Source organism: Brachionichthys hirsutus, chromosome 16, assembly GCF_040956055.1.
Source record: "Brachionichthys hirsutus isolate HB-005 chromosome 16, CSIRO-AGI_Bhir_v1, whole genome shotgun sequence".
In the NCBI taxonomy this organism is placed as follows: Eukaryota; Metazoa; Chordata; class Actinopteri; order Lophiiformes; family Brachionichthyidae; genus Brachionichthys; species Brachionichthys hirsutus.
Window position 1 is genome coordinate 10,112,120 of NC_090912.1, and position 19,630 is coordinate 10,131,749.

Genomic DNA, 19,630 nt, shown 5'->3' on the forward strand with positions numbered 1-19,630 from the left:
GATTGGGTTACTAGTTTTTGAGTTATGCGCGCGGACAGACAAACAGACAGACAAACGAACAGACAGACAAACGAACCCAATTGTCAAACACACATTTGTGAATAATAAAGCAACGCACAAATGTAAATAACTCAAATGCCATTTATTGATGAAACATCCCTCTCATCAATAAATGAACGGCCACTGCTTGCCGATTGAGTTCGGTCAACGTTTAAATATATTCATCCAAAAAAAAGAGAAAAACAAAGAAATAAAGAAAAGCCACCGAGGATGAAAATGTTTTAATCCAGGTGTTGGTCCCTGTAGACGCGGACGTCTGAGCAGAAGTAGGCACACAGTTTACCCAGATAACACCCCCCTGCCCCCCCCCCCCCCACACACACACACGGCAGGACGCTACCATCCCACTCTGAAACTCTCCTGCATCTAAAATGTATTTTCTCAGCAAATGAAATGCAGTTTCAAACAATACACGCACCATGTAGTCTCAACTCAGGGATATACGTTTAGGGATATATAGAGTCACTGCTTATATAAACATCAGCTTAAATATACATAAGCCTCTTCTCCCTAGAAATAACAGTTAAACTAAGTGCAGAATTTCTCCCCCTGAACTAAACCCCTCCCGACACGAATGTATCTGACCTGAGCTATGAAGCAAAACAACTAAAAGCAAACCCAGGCTGCCCCCTGCCATCCATGTTTGGGACCAACCCAAATGTGTAAATCTTCCAGTATTCCCTTTTTATACCCCCCCCCCCCCTTCCTCACAGGGCTTGACCCGCCCCACGCCTGAGTGTTCAGCTGCTGACGACGTGTCCCGCCCAGGTCTCATGCTTGCTTCCCGGCTTGAGGTGAGTGATGGTCACCTCCACCGCCTGCACCTTCTCATTTTTGGGAGGGATGGAGCATATTTTGTAGCTCACCTCGTCGCCCTCTACTGGCACGTACTCACCCTCGACGCTGGATGAGAAGGAAGAAAGAAAGACACTGACAAATTAGAGGAGAATGGAAACGATAGAATTCATCCACTATAATTTACTTGCAGACATTTGCGGCTGAAGACAAAGCACTGAACTGCTGATACCTAAAAACATCTGTTCCCGTCTGCGCTGCCTCCACAGATGGAAACAAAGGAATGGCTGCATTTGCCAGCCAATAGCAGCAATGCAAATCAGAGCAGCTGAGCTGAAGTCAAAGTCTGCACACCAAAGATTGGTTTCATGCTTCCTTTGCTAATATTGCGCACGTGTTGAAGCGGACGCTTCTCCAATTCAAGTCAGAGCTTCATCAACATAAATATTCAGTGGTCTTTTGAAAGAGTCCATTATTGGTACTGGTACTTGAACAATCTCTCGTGGTCTGCAGATAAAAGAAATGATTCTTGATACTTGTGTTTCTTTTTAAAAGTCTTTATGATTTCTGAACTGTGACTGTTCAAAACAAATTATGAATAAACTAAACTAAAGGAGTTCAGGCCTCTACAGAGTATTCTATCGGCCTCATTTTGCTGTCAGAGAGGCATTTCTCACAGTAAGGTGAATGAAAATACGCTTCCCTTGGAAGCACCCAACCTCAGAAGACCTGAAGTAAGCCTTTAGGTCAGGGGTGTCAAACTCATTTTCTCCAAGGGCCACATTAGCATTATGTTTGCCCTCCGAAGGCCAAATGTAAACCGTAACACAGTAAAAATGTAAGTAAATGTAATGTCATTTAATGTAAAATAAATGTAACTACTCCTTAACACGCTGTTAAATAACTTAATTTATTTAACTCTTTAGCCGCCACAGTAATTACAATAAAATATTCAGTTTTGATATCACTTTTTTAAAAAGTTGTAACTTGTAAAAATGGACATGCGCAAACCAAAAAAAACAACCGAAGTGAGCAAGATAAAGAACATTCCCCGAGTCAATGCCGCAGAAAAGACGTCACTTTCAGGATCAGCACTGGACAGCTCCATATGTTACTACCTATGGAGCTGTCCAGTGCTGAAGTTCACCTCCAGGATCAGTGTGTGTGTTTAATGTTAAAAACATTTTAATGCATGATGAAATACCTTTTTTTCTGAACACTGCCATCTTCTAAACATGTTGAAGGAGCTTTGTCCCTCTTAAAGACGGCAACAGAAACACACCACTACACACTCCTAGATCAACTTATTGCACACAACACAAACACACACTTACTCTGAGATGTGGACAAAGATGTCGTTGCCCCCGTCGGACGGCGTGATGAAGCCGTGGCCTTTGGAGCGTAAAAAGTATTTGCAAACACCGGTATATGATGGACCCTCTGATGCACGGACCGTCCTACACAGACAGACACACAATAAGGTGGACAGTTGTGTTACTGGCAAAAAATAAACATAAAACCTTGAACTCTGAATATTTACAAACAAACAGAGCTGAAAACCCTGCAATAGTCATTAGTGCAGCACAAAACAAATACCGGTACTTGTGCAGAATTTATAGTCCCTGCAGTTACTGTGAAAAGAACCGCGTCTTTCAGGTTAGCCTTAGAGACACAACGTAAATGAAAAGGTTAATACCTCAGCAGCTAACATTTCCCTCGCCTTGCTAACAGTTTTAGTGCGTGTTTGTGTCCTTACGCCGAGCAGGTCCTGGTCCTGCGTGTGGGCAGTGGGCTGGGGATGAAGTAGCCTCTACTGGGGGAGGGCGAGCGGTCTCTGTGCCTGCAGGCTGGAAGATGCAGGGACTCTGATGGAAGAGAAACGAGCGAGCACCATCACCGCGATCAGCACGCAGCAGTAAGGGTCATTATCGAGAAACCTCGGTCGGTATGGGATCCGAGGCGCCGTCTTTCCCTGGTTTAAAAGTTATGTGGAAAACCATCAACAATATGTTCAATTAAAAACTACAGTATCTGATGTCAAGAACATACAATCTGAAATACCACAATGTTCTGTGATTTTTTTTTATTACCTTTACCAATTATATTTATAATCTATCCTACCTGCGTAAATTCATTATGTTCGCAGACGACAACCATAGTTTGTTCAGGCAAAAGATTAAATGAACTTTTGGTGTTGATAGAAAGGGAATATTGTGGGGCCCATATTGCCCCACCAGAACTCCTACTAATCCTGTGAAGTGCCTTGAGATAACTTTCTGTTGTGATCTGGTGCTATGGAAATACATTTTATTGAATAAATGTTTTAATAATTTATTAAATTCAAGGCATTTTAAAAATAAAGATATTGCTAAACAAGTGACAGAAATTGTAAACAATACATTCAAACAAGGGTTTACTGTCATTAGCAGTAGCATAACCACGGGTTATGCAAGCAGCATCAAGTCAAATTAATGTTTTTATATCAGACCTCTCCTATGCTGTATCAAGAGACGAGTCGGATTCATCAGATGATGTAGGTCCTCATTACAGTACAGGAGATATCTGATTTTCACTGAGGACATGGGCAAGACTGTCCCCTTGCCCCCCTGCGAAAAACCGCAATTGACGTCTTCAGATGTCAACGGCATTGAATGAGTTAATGAAAAATTATGTTCAGGAGGAGCTGCTGGCCGAAGTCTCTAGATTCCAGATGTGGATCATGTCTATAGCAGAAAAACAGCCCCGCTGTGTAAACACTGTATTCATGTTTGAGAAGGCCTATTGGCACTTCTTCCTAAAATGGGGGGACGACAACATAAACAGCTTGGGCTCAGTTGAATAGTGAGACATTTCAGAATCAGAATCAGAAGTGGTTTATTGCCATTGTCAGTGAGGGTCCACAGACTAGGAACGTTTCTCGGTGAAGTCGTGCTACATCTGACATTAATGACAAAATACAAAGACCATACAAGTACCGACACATCAACAGCAGCCGGAGTGGTTACACAGATGTGTACTAGCAGCAGTAAACTAGCGTCATCACGCAGCGCAAATGGAAATTGACGGCAGTCCTGTTTACCTGCTGGCAATGGAGAATGTGGTGATCCTGCAGAGTTCAGCGGTGGGGTCACTGGCCTTGAACCCTGGATGGGTGTGACTTCTGATGACATAATGGAAGGAAGGAAGGAGACCAGACACCTAGGAGGAGAACAGAATCAGAATATTGCAATTGTCAATGAGTGTTCACAGACTTGAAATAATAAAACGCAAGCTACAGTGCTATGCCGTAAAATACACAAAGTTAAAAATGCATAGATAGTTGAGAACACAGGAAACCGTAAGTCTTTTCAAATAGCCTAGTCTCTTTAATCTTCAGAAACCATGATGCCATCGCAACACCAATTTGAGGACAGTGACATCATCTCATTCACTCAGCCCAGGAATTACATGGTCTATTGCATCACCACCCCTGCCAACCAATCAGAAAACTGCAGACAACTTCTGCTGATTTCATCCTTCATGACTGAAAGCGCTTCAAGTCACGGAGAGAGAGAGAGAGAGAGAGCTTTGAGACAAAAACACAAAACAACGATAGAAACTGAACTACCGGTGTCCGTCGATGATAATCACAGTTCAAGCTGAAGGTACGAAATTGTTGCGTTTTCAAAAAAACTAATCTTCCAACTAGGGGTGTCAAATTATCGCATTAATTGCAATGAAATCCAATCCTATTTAGCTCGTTTAAAAAAAATGGTGTCAATCTAATTTTACTGCTTCTGTATTGCCTTTTTATAAAATCCTTTGATGCGTCGGCCTTTTTGTGCTCGGGTTGTTGGGGGACGCAATAGTCAGTGACACCCTGAAGTGGACATTGATTGGCTGTCATTCTTTGTAAGGACTTAGTCTACCACCCAAGCAGCTCAAGTTTAACATCAACGCAAAACACCCAGTCACGAGAGCAGCCAGAGCGAACGTTAACGGTGAAGACTTTAGCAACTTAGCGAGCCACAGCAGAGCTCTTCACCAAACTAAAGTCGAGGAGAACAAGATTTATACCGGTATATAAAAATGATCGCCCAGCCCTATTTTCAATGACCTTGCCGTCCACCCAGGGGCCCTGCTGATGCAGCAAATACCAGACCCCCAAAGACAAATGCACTCTCATCACCTGCACCCGCATGCGCACACATACAATCAGCCCACATCAACTCGTTCCTCCAACAATGGTTTTTACGGGGTGGGGTTGTTAACCCCCCCCCCACCCAACCACCAGCCTAGAGGGGATTTGCCTAGGATCAGCTCAGATATATAACGGCTAACATCCCAGAGGACTAGGGCTGCACGATTATGGCCAAAATGTAAATCACAACTATTTTTAATGGTTTTATTGCACTTCAACATTTAAATCAACAGAGCACCGCTTCCACAGTTCAGTGTTGTGCTACATTCTTGCTCATGTTTAAATATTTCCATCAAAATAAGACTTAAATAACTATATTCTTCACATGAATTCAGTGCATCTCCTAGAGGCAGAATATAAATACAATTGTACAGGCCTCTGGTTTTTATCTCTCTCTCCTGTGATCTGCTCCCACAACATGCAGTAAAGCTTTAGAGTTTTTCACACGTAGGGGTCCAGCGGTTTGAAGACAGTCCCGTAGAGCAGAGGAACTTGGAAGAACTCTAAACCTTTTGTTTGTTTTCAGTAAAATAAGATAGCAGACAATGGGTAAAAGAAACAAGGCGTATAAGTAGCCAGTTCCTCTCAGAGGCAAACGATAAAAGGAAGCTACTACTGCAAGCTTTTGGAGCTTAGCAGGAGGACCTGGACGGGGACACGGAGGCCCCACGGGGGGGCCCCCACAGAGAGGGGACAAGACTTCAAATGGACTGAGGGATCTGAACCCAGAGCCTTCCTGCTGGGAGGTCACGGCGGCGTCCGGCGAGACACGAGGCTGCCACTCGTTTGCAGGTCGAAGATGAAACCAAGTTTCATGTAAGAAGAAGAATCAGGTCAACTTTGGAGAAGTTAGTAAGAATTAAGACGTGCATCGTTTGAATATAAAAACAATTACCAAATATGTCTTTGTAATTTACCGTCATACGTAGCTTCTATTCAATAAAAGAGCTCAAACCCCCCCCCCCCCCCCCCCCCCTCGTGCTCGTGGTTCACCCCTTCATTACCCACGAGAAAGGGTTCGTGTTGACGGGAAACCTTTTAGCGCCCCCCCCCCTCCCCGGGAGGCCCCACACAATTAAATAAATAAATAAATAAATGTAATTGAAAATGAAAGAAAGTCGGTGCGCTTGAATGCAGCCAAACAAATTGACGAGCGCAACCAATAAGCGAGCAGCACGGCGGGCAACGTTAAACAGAGTGAATAACTTAAATGTTGCTTTAAACACAAACCCCACGAGCAGCAACGTCAAACAGAGTGAATAACTTAAATGTTGCTTTAAACACAAACCCCACGAGCAGCAACGTTAAACAGAGTGAATAACTTAAATGTTGCTTTAAACACAAACCCCACGAGCAGCAACGTTAAACAGAGTGAACAACTTAAATGTTGCTTTAAACACAAACCCCACGAGCAGCAACGTTAAACAGAGTGAACAACTTAAATGTTGCTTTAAACACAAACCCCACGAGCAGCAACGTCAAACAGAGTGAATAACTTAAATGTTGCTTTAAACACAAACTCCACGAGCAGCAACGTTAAACAGAGTGAATAACTTAAATGTTGCTTTAAACACAAACCCCACGAGCAGCAACGTTAAACAGAGTGAACAACTTAAATGTTGCTTTAAACACAAACCCCACGAGCAGCAACGTTAAACAGAGTGAATAACTTAAATGTTGCTTTAAACACAAACCCCACGAGCAGCAACGTTAAACAGAGTGAACAACTTAAATGTTGCTTTAAACACAAACCCCACGAGCAGCAACGTTAAACAGAGTGAATAACTTAAATGTTGCTTTAAACGCAAACCCCACGAGCAGCAACGTTAAACAGAGTGAATAACTTAAATGTTGCTTTAAACACAAACCCCACGAGCAGCAACGTTAAACAGAGTGAATAACTTAAATGTTGCTTTAAACACAAACCCCACGAGCAGCAACGTTAAACAGAGTGAATAACTTAAATGTTGCTTTAAACACAAACCCCACGAGCAGCAACGTTAAACAGAGTGAATAACTTAAATGTTGCTTTAAACACAAACCCCACGAGCAGCAACGTTAAACAGAGTGAATAACTTAAATGTTGCTTTAAACACAAACCCCACGAGCAGCAACGTTAAACAGAGTGAATAACTTAAATGTTGCTTTAAACACAAACCCCACGAGCAGCAACGTTAAACAGAGTGAATAACTTAAATGTTGCTTTAAACACAAACCCCACGAGCAGCGGCGTGACTTTAAGTGAAGCGTGTTTCCGGCTGGTTGGAGGAATCACTCACCTCTAACTTCACTGAAGAATGTCCCCCGGTCGAAGCAAAAGCGTCAAAAACAGACACAAATGAAACTTTGCGTTAACAGATGTGCGCGTTTGAAGGCTGACGGGGCGGCGCGTTTGTTCTTGTTTACTCCCTCCGCGGGTTTCTGGGTGCGTGACGTGTGCAACGGTGACGTCACAGTTGAGTATATTACCGTAACAGACGCTTCAATGCGACGGAAAGCACCGTGTGGTATTCTAGTTTTATACAAGCTGATATCTTAGTAGTTTTTCATGTGGAACATGAAATTAGCATGGAGAAATGATTTCTGCTGATTTTAAATACATCTGCACCCCGGAAAACCCACGCACATATTAAGTGTCTTTGTAATTTATTGTCATTCATTGTCATCTTGCATCGGTGGTGTAAAATCATTTTATTTTTCTAATGTTACTTTGCATCAGTTGAGTAACTGAATATTGGTTTTATTTTTATTGTGAAATTTGTACTGTTAAATGTCGATGATTTATGTACGAAGGACTTTCAACGGAAACAAGACCGCAAGGGCTTTTTTGAAATGCTCCTCTTAGACAGGATGTTTGACCTTATTTGTACTGTAATACATGCTACTGTGTGACTGTACTTGTACTGTAATACACACTACTGTGTGACTGTACTTGTACTGTAATACACACTACTGTGTGACTGTACTTGTACTGTAATACACACTACTGTGTGACTGTACTTGTACTCTAACATTCTATCTAATAAATATATTCATCATCATCAATCACATTTGTGTGCAGCATCACACGATAACCGTACCATTGATTAGTGGATTATGTGCAGTAACTACAACAATCATTAAAAACAATCAACAGAGAATAGTAAATAAACATAAGATGATTTTATTGCTAATAAAGCACTGAATACCATTAAATGATGGCTTTTAAAAGCAGATAATGCAGCTTTCTGCATGCTGAAACATGAAATTGGCCGATACTAGTATAGACTTAGTCTATAGGTAGGATATACAGCATTCACACACAGGACTGAAAGATGGTTTCAGCTTGATATCTTAAACTAGGGCTCTTTCAGAAAATGTAAAAGCTGTGTAGAAACGTATAGCTCAATGTTTCTTATAAAAACTATTTGAAACAATAGAAAAGGTTCACATTTAGGAGAGAGATAAAACTATTTTTATTAAAGCATAACTTTTTTTCCAGCAGCAACTGCGGTAGATAATGATCCTTGCTTCTATGAATGTATAATAATTATTATTATTATAAGTCCTTTTTCAAATCGGTGTCTTTCATCACCGCCACAGACGTCGGATCCCTTTTGTACAGCCTATGAGGAAAAAAAAAAGACAAAGCAACAGCAGTAGTAATGGCTGCTGCTGCAGTGCACCGTGAAGGATTGTTCTCTTGGTCTTTTAAAATGTCCAGATTAGAACAGGAAGACAGCAGTCCACTTAAAGGGCTCTCTAACATGCAACCAGTTTAAGAGAACAAAAAACAAGCTGGACATAATGAATGTTTCCAGATGTATGATTTCAACATTTTATTCTGAAGCTGTATATCCCAAAAAAATTATTTCTTTTTTTTATTATTCGCCAAAAGATCCAGAGCCAAAATGTTATCCGTGTAGAATCAATTTTAGAAGTTTTTACAAGACGTCATCAGGTTATGATGGGTTTGTGAAATCTGACTTATTTCGACAAAACAAAAATACAAACAGATCAACAATGGTTTTAGGAGGCGTTCTAGAGCACATGCAGTCACACCCAATCATTTTAGAGACCCATATTTTCTTGCGAATATTAATACCATCATCTGTTACCAATTATCCTGTTTTGGCTCATTGTCTTGAGATACGGTGACATCAAATAAACGAAAGCAACCACTGACATGGATGAGATAACGCATTAGTATATTGTATTTGTGATATTTTCAACCGAGTCCACGCAAAAAAGGGTGACTCCATGTTCACACTCTGTTTTACAGTGTTCCAACTTTATGGAATCCGGGCTGTAAAACAGAGGACCTGTAAGTCTATGCTGCGTTAACGCGGGTCAACCTTCCCCAAACCTACCCGCTCGTGCCCGAGCAAAACAAATATATCCAAATACAAGCCACTTTAAATAAAGATGAAAGCAAGGCTCAGGTTTACAGCAGCGTCATGTGATGCAATGCAAATAGTCACACACCAGGGATCCTCAGACAGACAGAGTCTCTACAATAAGTCAAAAATGAAACACATATTCAATTCACCTGCACAGGTGAACTGAGAAAACATACCTTGAACTCATGGCACAAACATTTTCCACACTTGCCCTCTCATATAACGATGTTATCTCAAGTATAAAATCGAATGCTTGCTTCCATTGGATCAGTTTTATGATCCGTAGCGATATAATGGAGAAACTACATCGTTGCTTATTGACAGTTACCAGTCAGCGCGTTGGTCGAGCCGTGCTCAGCTCATCTTCCAATGACAGGTCAGACCAGCATTTGGCACTTGCTGGTTGCTAAATTGTGACGCCCTGCACACAGAGACACACGCAGACATGCACAACGGTATGTGCATGGACACCCAAGGTGTACCACCCGTGTGTGTGTTTGGGAGCATTACTTTTTCTCATTTCCTCCACCGGCCACGATAAAAATCTGTGCCACGTTTTTACATTTGGACAAATAGACGTTTCTCTACATTAGACGGACGGACAGACGGACACACCGGGCAGAAGCCATGAAAAACCTCTGAGGAACCCCAAGCAGATCCCCCGCACTCCTTTACGAGCCATACATGGGCAGCATTTGGAAACAATGCAGAGCTCGGACCACAGGGTTAAGTAAGACTTTGAAACGGGACGGCGTTATACGTGAGGTGGCTGTAAACGTGTCTTTCAGTGATGTCACTAGTAGAATGACCGCACACAGAAATCATACCATGCGATGACTCTTCAAATCCTTTCCTCCGGTTGCTACAAAAGAGTTCATCCAGCGACACTGTATCTCAAGACTTCTACATATAATTGTTTTTTCCATCCAACTAGCTGGTTAGCACAGCTAGGTTTACAGTCAAATTACAATTTACATCGTCCATTTTACAAACTAGAATTGACTCTGGATTCAGTGTATTCTCAAAAATAGGGAAGAAATGTGTGTTATATTCAACAAGGCCTTCTGACAGCATAGAATATATATATATATAGTATATATATTAGCTTAGTATATATAATATACAAGGAATATACATCGTCTCTGTGATAGTGATAGACAGGATGAACCCCTGGAGGCTTGTGTGTTGACCCTTTTTGTGCCGGGAGCTTTATCTGAACTGGGCCTTTTGCTCCATTCTGTGGCTCAGGCTTAAACCGAGTCTGATTCTGGTTAACCCCATAATGACTGGGTCAGCAGTGGCTGCTGCAGCAACTATGGGATAGCGAACTGTACGTGGGCCAGCCTAAAAACGGAATTATTGTCCCATAGATTTTAACTCGTCAAACCAAATATCACACTGTGTGTGAAGTAAACAACAACGTTTAGCAGTGAGTCCAGAGAAACAGCTGCAGCGTGCACAAACAGGAACAAACAAACGCACTGGAAATGTGTTCCAATGTGTGAATGGTGAAACAGAGTGCTGTGTCAAACAGTATAGGGACATCGATATGAGGTGGAGAATATGATTGCATGTGCACATCTTGTGTTCAGGGGAAGACTGATGAGAAGCGGAAGTTACACTCCTGAAAAAGAAAGAAAAGAGAATCAGACATCCGAAAACACAATCGTGTACGCTCCTGATCACAACTCCTACCCAACCCTGTTGTGTCACATCGTTCGGCTGTACTGTATGCCGGTCTTGGAGGCGATGTTTGACCAGGGCAGCAGAGAGCGCAGCAGGGACTGGGCCTGCCGGTACAGCCGCTGAGGAATGGAGCAGGGGCTCAGGCTGGCCAGGGTTGATCCGATGTGCTGGATATAGTCAGTGGGGAAAGAAGTTAAGGAAAGATTCAGCATGACATCTCAAAATCAAAGATTCTCCTCTCTGCAGGGCAGGTGAATGGATGAATCCTAATTCCCAGTTCCAATAAAGGATATAATATCGTCCAGGGTGGATGACCACCGTTGATGTAGAGCACGTATGTAAATCCATCCTTGAGGACGCCTCGTATGGAATAGTAGTAGGGCAGGTAGTGGTGCTGCCTGAAGTCCCTGTTCTCGTAGAAGTGGATGGCAGTGTTGTTGGTGGTGAGGACGTGTAGATAGATGGCCTTACAGTGGTCCTGGGCTGTGGTTGAGATGTGCTCCTTCAAACTGTCCAGCAGTAGGGAGCCTGAAAGTTGGAGCAATGAGAATACCCAATCACCAAGACGTAATGTGCTCAGCTGTGTGACCTACCGAGATGACCGCTACACTAAAGACAGGAACAAATCAAGCGAGTCACAGGAAGGGGGATTTCCTTTCGGCACTGACAGTGGAGAGAAATCTATCTGAACATAATTTGCTTTGTTTCTAGTGAGTGGCATGCAGGCTCGGTGTGCCGAGCGAGTGTTGTCTCTGGTCAGTGGAGCAGAGATAGTAAGGCAGCGTCCTACTCACCGGCGTCAGCTACTGGTAAAACTCCACATGTGTATTTCTCAGTCAGTTTCACCTGAGCTGTTTACTGTGGATCTTTGTCAAAATCCTTAACTTCATTTTGACTTGTCTTTCTTCTCATGGTTATAAACTACACTACTTTGTGATTGAAGGAAACATAGACTATTTGCTATGAGGTATTACCTTTTTAACTGTGGCTGAAAACATGCAAAACATCGACATCCTTGTCAATAATCTGTTGCTTGTAGCGCCTGTTGAAAACTGAATGAAGTTTTGCTTTTGGAGTCCTGGAATAGGATGCCTAGAATTCATTGTAAGTCATTAACACAGAGAAGTGCTTTTTAGAATCTGCACCCTGGAATTATGCTCTCTTTGCTCCATTAAAGAAGGGATGAAAACCCGAGACAGGCTTTCATTAGATGGTTCTAATTAAGATATCCTCAATATAAAACGAACATTAATCAATACAAAAAGCAAAATAAACAACAAATCTCTTAGTCGTATTGTCATCATGTCTGTCTGTTCTCGCTTTAGTGTGTGTTATGACTCTGATAACTGATGCATGTTGGGGGCAAAGTGCTTTTTAAGGGTTTAAATTGCGTCACCGAGTTGCGTATCACAACCACCTGAGCTAGAGGAACAGGGAAGTAATACCTATGCCATGTTTCCTGAACTCTTTGACCACTCCCAGGCTGAGGATGTAGGCTACCTGTGTGACCACAGGGAAACTGGAAGCCAGGATGTCTCCATCCTAAGCCAGATACACACAAAGAGAAATTCACTAAGAGCGCAGTCCGATGGTACTCCACGCACATAAGCACACTGTTTTACCATGCAGCATGGGTTCAGGAATAATTAACAACATTTGATTTATTACGGATTCAGACAATATCAAATGTTCACTCTGAGCATGCATCATGTGTTCCCCTGAGACTTCGCCATTAAACATCCTTCATCCTAGCTTGGGCAAAGTTCCCCACGCGTTGGCACATTCCAGAACGCTAATAATCAACAGAGAAATGAAAGTCCGGCCAGCAGTTTACAAAAACCACAGCGTAACGTGCTAGAAGCAGATTAATGATACCGGAGTGTCGTCACTTTACATCTTATCGTTTCATGTCGGTAACTCTGCTGAGGACATCCGATAGTCTAATAATCAAGACCAGAAACAGACTGGATTTCGCTTGCTCCATTTCAGATATTTCTAGATGCCAGCGGAGTGATGAAGTGATCCAACACTTGCTGGCACCATTGTCATAAAAGACATTGTCGAATTCAATGTGTGAAGCCCTGTGTTTTGTGTGATCGATGGGGTAATGGTACCAAACATACCTCCTTATGCACTTTGGTCCGGCCTTTGATCTCGGCCACAATCATTCCCACGATGCCTCCACTGAAGGTAGCGGCGAGAGAGAAGAACTTTTTGTTGGAGGTGATGTCCTGATACCACGAGTCTGGGTATCTGCAAAGGACATCAACGTTAGCGCAGATGCAGAGGAATCTGTTTAACGACCGAGCAAAGTCTGCAACATAATGCGATTCCCAACAAGTTTCCGGTTTGTGGCTGACGGGAATTGCTGGAGCCTATCCTATTGCCTACGGACGAGAGGCGGGGAACACCCCGAATGGGTCGCCAGCGCAATGCGGGGCCACACATACATACACGACGAACAATTTAGAGTCGCCAATTCACCCAAATCGCACGTTTTTGGAGGTGCGAAGGAACCTGGTACCTTCTTGCTGTGAGGCGACATCACTAACCACTGCACCACTGTTCCGCCCTTTCGATAAAAATCATTAACATATAATTGTTTTAGTAACATTAGAACATTTATATAAATATTCATCGTAATTGATGAATATAAAAAATTGTTCGAGTAAAAGTAATTCTTGCATAAAATTAGTGTTTGACACCTACTAACAAGCAGGAATTCTCTTTTTTAAGAAGCTTTTTGAGCCTCCACTCGTTACCTGCACTAATGGCACCTGTTTGAACTTGTTATCTGTGTGATCAGGTGTGAACAGGTGTCTGTTCACACCTTCAGACTCCAATCTTGCTTGAAATGCCCATCTGTAATGGTTTTTTTTTTTTTTTTACTGTAGACCCAGCTGCAAATGCTCTATAATTAGAAAATGCATTTAGCATTCTATAAAATGAAGTGGCCACTATGAAAAGCTTTTTTTTATGGTGGCATGTGGAGGACAAGAGTTACAATAAATAAAAAAAATAGAATTTTCTGGATATAATCAACTTTAGGTGCTTTTTGTGGGAATTAGGATAGTTTTTCAGCAATTAGGTGAAACATAAAATACCTTGCAATGTAAAAAAACAAAAAAAGAGTGGGGAAATATGTGCTGGATCTCCTTTATCCAGAGCAGCAGCGCAATTTAATTAGCTCTTTACTGGCTGAGAGACAAATCCTCCACACATTTTCATGAAACCCTGCTACCTAACAAACATATAACAAATGGATATCATTTTTTAAACAAGGTAATAATATTTATATATTGGGCCTATTTAGAGGGGTGGTATCTATGACTGGATAAATATAATATAATGATATATAAATATAACATTTGTTCACATCAGAACACACAACATGAAGAAATGCTAAAAGGTCCTACACATTTTCAGTGACATCCAATTTAAAAGGTACAAATATACCTGAAACATTTTCATCATCATTCAGATTTGATAGAATACTTCAAACCTCAACAGGTCCCATCACTGAATATGATTCTTACTCGATTGGGAACCAATCACTACAGAGCAGCTTGACATTTTCTATGTCATCATGGCAGAGGAAGCGGAGCTGGACTTCACTGAGAGTTGTGGGAGGCACCACGTCACTCATTCACACCTAGACGGAGCAGGAGAAAGCACAGACAGGTTGGGTGAGTAAAACTGACTGACATTTTTGGCCTACGGCAACAAGGCGAATCAAAACACCAGTCTTCAAAAAGTGACAGACCAGCAGGAAGTTCAAAGTTCAGTGAAAAGCAGTATTCACACACTGAAAATAATCAATCATCAGATTTGTGTGCACAGTATAGACGTGCAAAGAACACTTCAGACAGTAACAGCTTTGCCGGAGTAAATCCTTTAATTGATCACCTATTTAACAACATAAGTTAAATTTAATGTTGCCCAAAGAATCCCGAATCACACCACAGGAGCATTGCTTGAAGCAGAGCAAAGTTGGGTTGAATAGTTTGGAGGGAATAAAAGATAACAAGAGAATATTTTCTAAAAAAATATTTAATGATACTAAAATTCACTAGAATGAGAGACAAATTCATGACTTTTCAATTTATGCTGTTGAATTTATTGATTACAGAACATTAACTCTGTATTAATGATGGCATTACTTCTCCTCAAACACTGTGTCTCGGTAAAGGATGTAATTTAGAATAAAGTGTATTCACTTTATTTAGTGATCTAACCCTAACCCCACCCCCCCACCCAATCAAGATTCACCAACAGAATGACATTTTCTTTTATAGATGACACTCGGCTGCATTTTTAAATCAACTGAGTAATTTGACCCGCATAACCACCCAGATCTGTTAATATGGAATTGTTTTTAGCAAAACAGGAATGTTTATTGTGGGTCCTGAGCTCACTCTTTGTCAAAGTGCTCTGCTCTCAACGTGATATCCAGTGTCCAGTTTAAAGTAACTTTACAGAAGAAAGTTGTATGTTTTTTTAACTTGGTGTATTTTGCATACCCTACTGCATAGCACTGTAGTTTTGCATTTTGTTGTTACCTTAATGTTACATGTTGCACGATTGGACCAAAACAAATTCCTGGTCTGTCTAAAAAAAATGTTAATCTTTACTATGCAGGTTCTGTTTTAATTTTACTCCTATTATGATCATTGTCTTATTTTGACACTTGGTATATAACTTCTAACAATCAATTTGCGTTGACATTCTTGCAAAAAGGTGCGACTCAAACAAAGTTTATTATAAATAAAAATGTAAAATGCTTGCTTTGCGATACTGACGTCATCTCAAACGTATCACATTAGCTGTGCTCCAGCGAATACCTCCCGTTAGCCTGCTGACATCATGCCCATCTTAGCTTGCTAATGGCTCATCACGTTACCCATCTGACCTTAGACGTTAGCTAAATTACAGTACATGCTTGAAGTACTCTGGCTTTTTAATGTTGTTAGACCCTGCCCGGACTACGTAATGCTAAATGTTACCAAAACACGAGATTAAAACAAATTTGTAATAGAGAAACCGCTTCCTGCAAATTAGCATGTATGCTAACGCTAGCTAATGTACCTTGATTCAACACTCAGACCGGAGGAAAGTGGAGGATAATCGTTTCCCTTGGGCACCGATCAGCACACTCCCTACGCCGGACACAGCATGACATAAAGCCAGTCTACTCCCAGCTCCGAGGGCCCTTTCATTACTGTTCCACAGCGACCGTTGCACTAGCCCGAGCGCTGCGCTGGTACAGGAGCAGCCTAGCGTCGGGATGTTTTCTTCCGGTTTGTGACGCGATTTACGTCATCCGGAGGGCCATCAGCCGATTGGTAGAAAGTCGAAGCTCCTCGGTGTTCACAATGCGAGGAGTCAATAGGATGATTTTTGTCTATATCTGGAGAAAATCTATCACCAAAAAAAAAAAAAATAATTAAAAGAAGTAGATGACAAAGTAGTCTTGGGGTATTAATGTACTGCATCATTTTAAAGATATATTGAAAATCCTATTATCATGAATATAAAAAGCATCTGGAATATTTTCACAACAAATTGAATTCAGATGATGATAAAAAAAAATGGATATGTATATAGTCTATTGACAAAATCAAATAGATTTTCCTGGTCATAAAGCATAACGTTTTTCCTCAATATTGAAGTAGAAGTTTTTCTCTTTCACACTGCTCAAACAGTATGCCTTTAGTTCTTGAAGAACTTGTCATCTAAAATATATATACAAGATACTGACATTCTGAATATACAGTTCAGACAGATACATTAGACAGGTACTACACTTTATTTTACTCCCTAATGAAAAGTTGACTCAGACAATATGGTTCCAAAGGAAACACAAAAAAAACACTACTAAGATTTACAAAATGGTACAAGTCTTATATTTTATTTGAATTTCAAACATCCACACGCAGTCTTTTCAGAATCAGAAAAAACGTTATTATCCCCATGAGGGGCAATTTGTTTCACAGCCAGTAGAGACACACCGCAATTCAGTCATCGCACAAACAAAACATAAAACGTGCACAAGTGGAATATAGAAGCTGGTCATAACAAGCTGTTGATAAAACCAATGGATGCAGGAAGAAATGACTTTTGTAATCTGTTTGTCCTGCACTTTGGTACCGACGACCGGAAGGCAGCAGCCTGTATTCAGAGGACAGCTTGTGCTTTCTTCTTTACTCTGGCTCTGTACAGGACAGAGAGCTCCTTAAAACTGACCCCCACCATCTTGCTGCACCTCTTAACGATGCTGTTCAGCCTGTTTTTGTCCTTCACAGTAAGGGACCCAAACCAGCAAATAAAAGAGAAGGTTAAAACAGACTCAATAAAACAAGAATAAAACATCTTCATAAAAGAGGTATCCACACTAAAACTTCTCAACTTCCAGTAAAAGTACATGCGCTGGTGGGCCTTAGCACAAACAGCATCTGTGTTTGCCTCAAATGTCAGCTTGTTGTCCACGATGGTACCCAGGTATTTGTACTGCTGTACCGTTTCTACTGCCTGGCCATGAATAAAAACAGGGTGGATTGGTGGGGGCTTCCTCCTAAAATCAATGAACATTTCCTTTGTTTTTGTTTTGTGCTCTTCCTAAACACTGAACATACAAATGTCAATTTCTTTAACTTGTTAGCTCATCTACTGAGGAAGACGAACAGCAGATGTTGAAGATGTAGCTACCACCCAAACCGTATACTGTACATGACTAATTTATAATCACCACAAAAAGAATGAAAAAAAAAAATCTAATAAATGAGACTGTTTGCCATAGTACTTCTTGGTATTGTAGTACTTTGTTCTGTGTTAAATGAAACCCTTAGAGTTTTTGAAGAGCGACTGGCCCGGAGGTGCAGGTTCAAATACTGATAAGAGGTCCTGGTTAGAAATGCCCAAAAACATAAGAAGTCAGTGGGTGCTTGAGATATTACGAGGATTTGTCAATCGCTGGGTTACGGTCTTTTATTAGCTATTAATTTATAAGTCAGCAATATGGCAGCCTGCACAGCTCTCCATTGTTGGAGTCAGTTTCACACACGAGTTAGGCATGCATCAGCTGAAACTTGCCATCCCATCATCAGCACACTTCCTCTATTCAGCCCTCCCCAGATAAATGTGGTCACGTGCACATGCAGATATATAAAACCCGATGAGACACTGCTGGTGGTTCTCTTCAGAAGTTCAGCAGAGCTGCCGTGATTTCACACAGGTGAGTCTTTGTGCTCCGCAGGCCTCTTTGTCCGTCGCTCATAGAAGCAGGAAGACCAGAACAAAGCTTTTGATACAAAGCAAAAGGGAAGAAATATTCTGTATGTTTTGTTCAGATTACCGCCTAACATGTATGTAACACTATACTAAATAATATATTTTGTTAAATGCAACAACAGGATGCTACAATAACACAATGCTATTTTGGTGACTTAATGACTAATAGCGTTGTTTACTGTACCAAACATCCGTACGCTTGAGCTACCGGGGGAGCAGGTTAACATAGTTCCCTACGGGTGTTCCGTTTCATGGAGTGGGTGGTTAAACATAAACTTGCCGTTGGCAAAGGCTAAACTGATGACTGGAGTTAGATAAAGTTTATCCAGAGATGCAGGTGTTACGTTCAGCCCCGGTCCCACGCTGAGGCTGAGCGAGGGTTAACCCCCCCCTACTTGGTCTTGGCACTTGTCCCTATCCATCTAGCACTGTCTTGTGTCCAGATGAAGTATTTTCAGATGCAGACTAAAAACAGGGTAGTAAATAAATCCCTGGATGCTTTGCGAATAGAGGCAAGTAAAAGAAAAATAGTGACCATTCTGGTAAAAGGAATGCATAAATGTTATATGTCATCACAAATGACCAAAAAAGAGAAGAAGAAGTTGGAAGACTATCAGATTGATGTAGACGTGTATTCATGCATTTATTACCTCTGCCGAGATGGAGGTTATGTATTCACCAGCGCTGGTTTGTTTGTCTGTCTTTTACAAGATAGCTCAAAAGGTTGCAGATGAATCTTGATGAACTCTTCAGAAAGTGTTGATAATGTTACCAGGAAGGAACAGACGTTTACATTTGAGTGATTATCCAGGATTATTTTGACATTTTCATTAACATTGCAGTCAATGGAGCTTGAACATTTGTTCCGATTATTGACCGATCTGTCTGGAATTTGACACAGTCGTGTAGGGCGAGGACCTCTGTCCTCCCACCGATCGGATCCAAAATGAGGTCAGGGCTAAAATCTTAAAAAACATTTTAACATTGAAAACACCATTTATGGATTAAGAATCAGTTAAAAATACACATCAACTCCGATTCCCTTTTACTTTTCAGGGTTGGTGTATAAAGATACCAAGAACAATTTATTTAACCTTTTGATGACGATCCACATTACCATGTGGACGGTGTAAATACAATTATGAGGGGAATTAGCTGCTTGATCCGCGCTGTCTGAGTGCTTTTCTAGTTCTAATCTCTATTTAGGTGTCATTTAACACATGATTAATCACTGATCTCAAGC

General features: G+C 41.3%; 2 protein-coding genes across 2 annotated transcripts; both read right to left on the reverse strand.

Moving 5' to 3' along the window:
* Positions 1 to 779: 779 nt before the first annotated feature.
* On the reverse strand, positions 780 to 7,415 carry carhsp1 (calcium regulated heat stable protein 1). The gene is made up of 5 exons (XM_068750071.1): positions 7,315 to 7,415; positions 3,935 to 4,053; positions 2,612 to 2,720; positions 2,190 to 2,312; positions 780 to 963 (listed from the first exon to the last, which is right to left on the reverse strand). The coding sequence occupies exons 2-5, from the start codon at positions 4,023 to 4,025 to the stop codon at positions 801 to 803; spliced, it is 486 nt and encodes a 161-aa protein (XP_068606172.1). The 5' UTR covers positions 4,026 to 4,053; positions 7,315 to 7,415; the 3' UTR covers positions 780 to 800.
* A 3,708-nt stretch (positions 7,416 to 11,123) lies between these two features.
* On the reverse strand, positions 11,124 to 16,277 carry naa60 (N-alpha-acetyltransferase 60, NatF catalytic subunit). Its single transcript, XM_068750256.1, has 6 exons — positions 16,186 to 16,277; positions 14,637 to 14,752; positions 13,224 to 13,353; positions 12,546 to 12,642; positions 11,394 to 11,628; positions 11,124 to 11,280 (listed from the first exon to the last, which is right to left on the reverse strand). The coding sequence occupies exons 2-6, from the start codon at positions 14,744 to 14,746 to the stop codon at positions 11,124 to 11,126; spliced, it is 729 nt and encodes a 242-aa protein (XP_068606357.1). The 5' UTR covers positions 14,747 to 14,752; positions 16,186 to 16,277.
* Between the last annotated feature and the right edge of the window lie 3,353 nt (positions 16,278 to 19,630).